At 44.3% G+C, this 1,111-nt stretch overlaps 1 protein-coding gene across 1 annotated transcript in view; it reads right to left on the reverse strand.

Annotated features, from left to right (window-relative positions):
- SARC_11105 (hypothetical protein) overlaps nucleotides 1-1,096 on the reverse strand; it is a gene marked incomplete at its 3' end in the record, with an annotated part of 5,171 nt that extends 4,075 nt beyond the window's left edge. Inside the window, exons 1-2 of the mRNA XM_014294818.1 lie at nucleotides 966-1,096; nucleotides 337-415 (exon numbers count right to left, since the gene is read on the reverse strand). Of these exons, the coding sequence (XP_014150293.1) occupies nucleotides 337-415; nucleotides 966-1,036 (150 nt within the window). The 5' untranslated portion in view covers nucleotides 1,037-1,096. The remainder of the gene's footprint in view (nucleotides 1-336; nucleotides 416-965) is intronic.
- Nucleotides 1,097-1,111: the final 15 nt, after the last annotated feature.

Raw genomic sequence — 1,111 nt, forward strand, 5'->3', positions numbered from 1 at the left:
CATAAATCACATGAAGGTATCAGCCCATACCACACACATACAGCGCACACAGTCACTTGTAGTGTCATTTTCTATTGGTGAATGTACAGCACATACATACACATGTGCAAAGCATGCTTGTCGTATGAGACTAAGAGTTTAAAACAAATGTGTACGATACTCATGCACGCAAGCAGTCCACTGCAGACACAGGCGAAGGTTAGTTAATTGAATTGTAATACCAATTGATAAAACTATAAATAATACGCGACAGAACTATAAATAGAACACGTTGAACTATGAAAGGAACACGTTGAACTATAAATAGAACACGATAAAACTATAAATAGCACTTACGGTGGCCTGGGCGATTGGTTGGTTGGGTTGCAATTGCGGTGGGTTGACGCGCAACGCGTCCACGTGCGTCAGCGCAAAACTGCACAGGACAGAGCAAAGGTACACATTGGGGTTAGCCTTAGCAACGGTACACATTGGAGTTAGCCTTAGCCATACAGAACACGACGCTGTGTGGTTGTGTGACAGTATCAACTGACGACGGACGGTGAAGGCGGGGATTAAAAATTGCAATACATACACATACATGACAACAGATAATTGCAATACATACACATACATGGCAACAGATAATTGTAATACATACACATACATGACAACAGATAATTGCAATACATACACATACATGACAACAGATGGGTGTAACAGGACACTCCGCACATAGGCAGACGTGTTTAACGCACACGACGTTAACGACGGTGTTTGTTAGCAGCACATCTGGTGACGGTGGAGAGCGTTGTCGGAGTGAGTTGCCTCACACTACACACGTGCATTAGCGACGAATGCGTGTACGTACACTGTGACCAATCTCAGACACGACACGACAACAGCCACTGCATAGCCACATCTATACCCAATGCAGCAACAGCATACGGATGTACGCATACGCACCTGTTTTTATTCATACACACCTGTTCTTATTGAGCTGCATAGCAAAGTCGAAGAGCTGTCCGTTGGATTTGTTTGCGAATCCCATCTCCATGGTGATCTGATTTTGTCGCAGGACAAAACGACCGCTGATCTCAAGTCCATTGCCCTAATGCAGAGATTGGGACTT

This window comes from Sphaeroforma arctica (assembly GCF_001186125.1).
Source record: "Sphaeroforma arctica JP610 unplaced genomic scaffold supercont1.1530, whole genome shotgun sequence".
Lineage (NCBI taxonomy): Eukaryota > Ichthyosporea > Ichthyophonida > Sphaeroforma > Sphaeroforma arctica.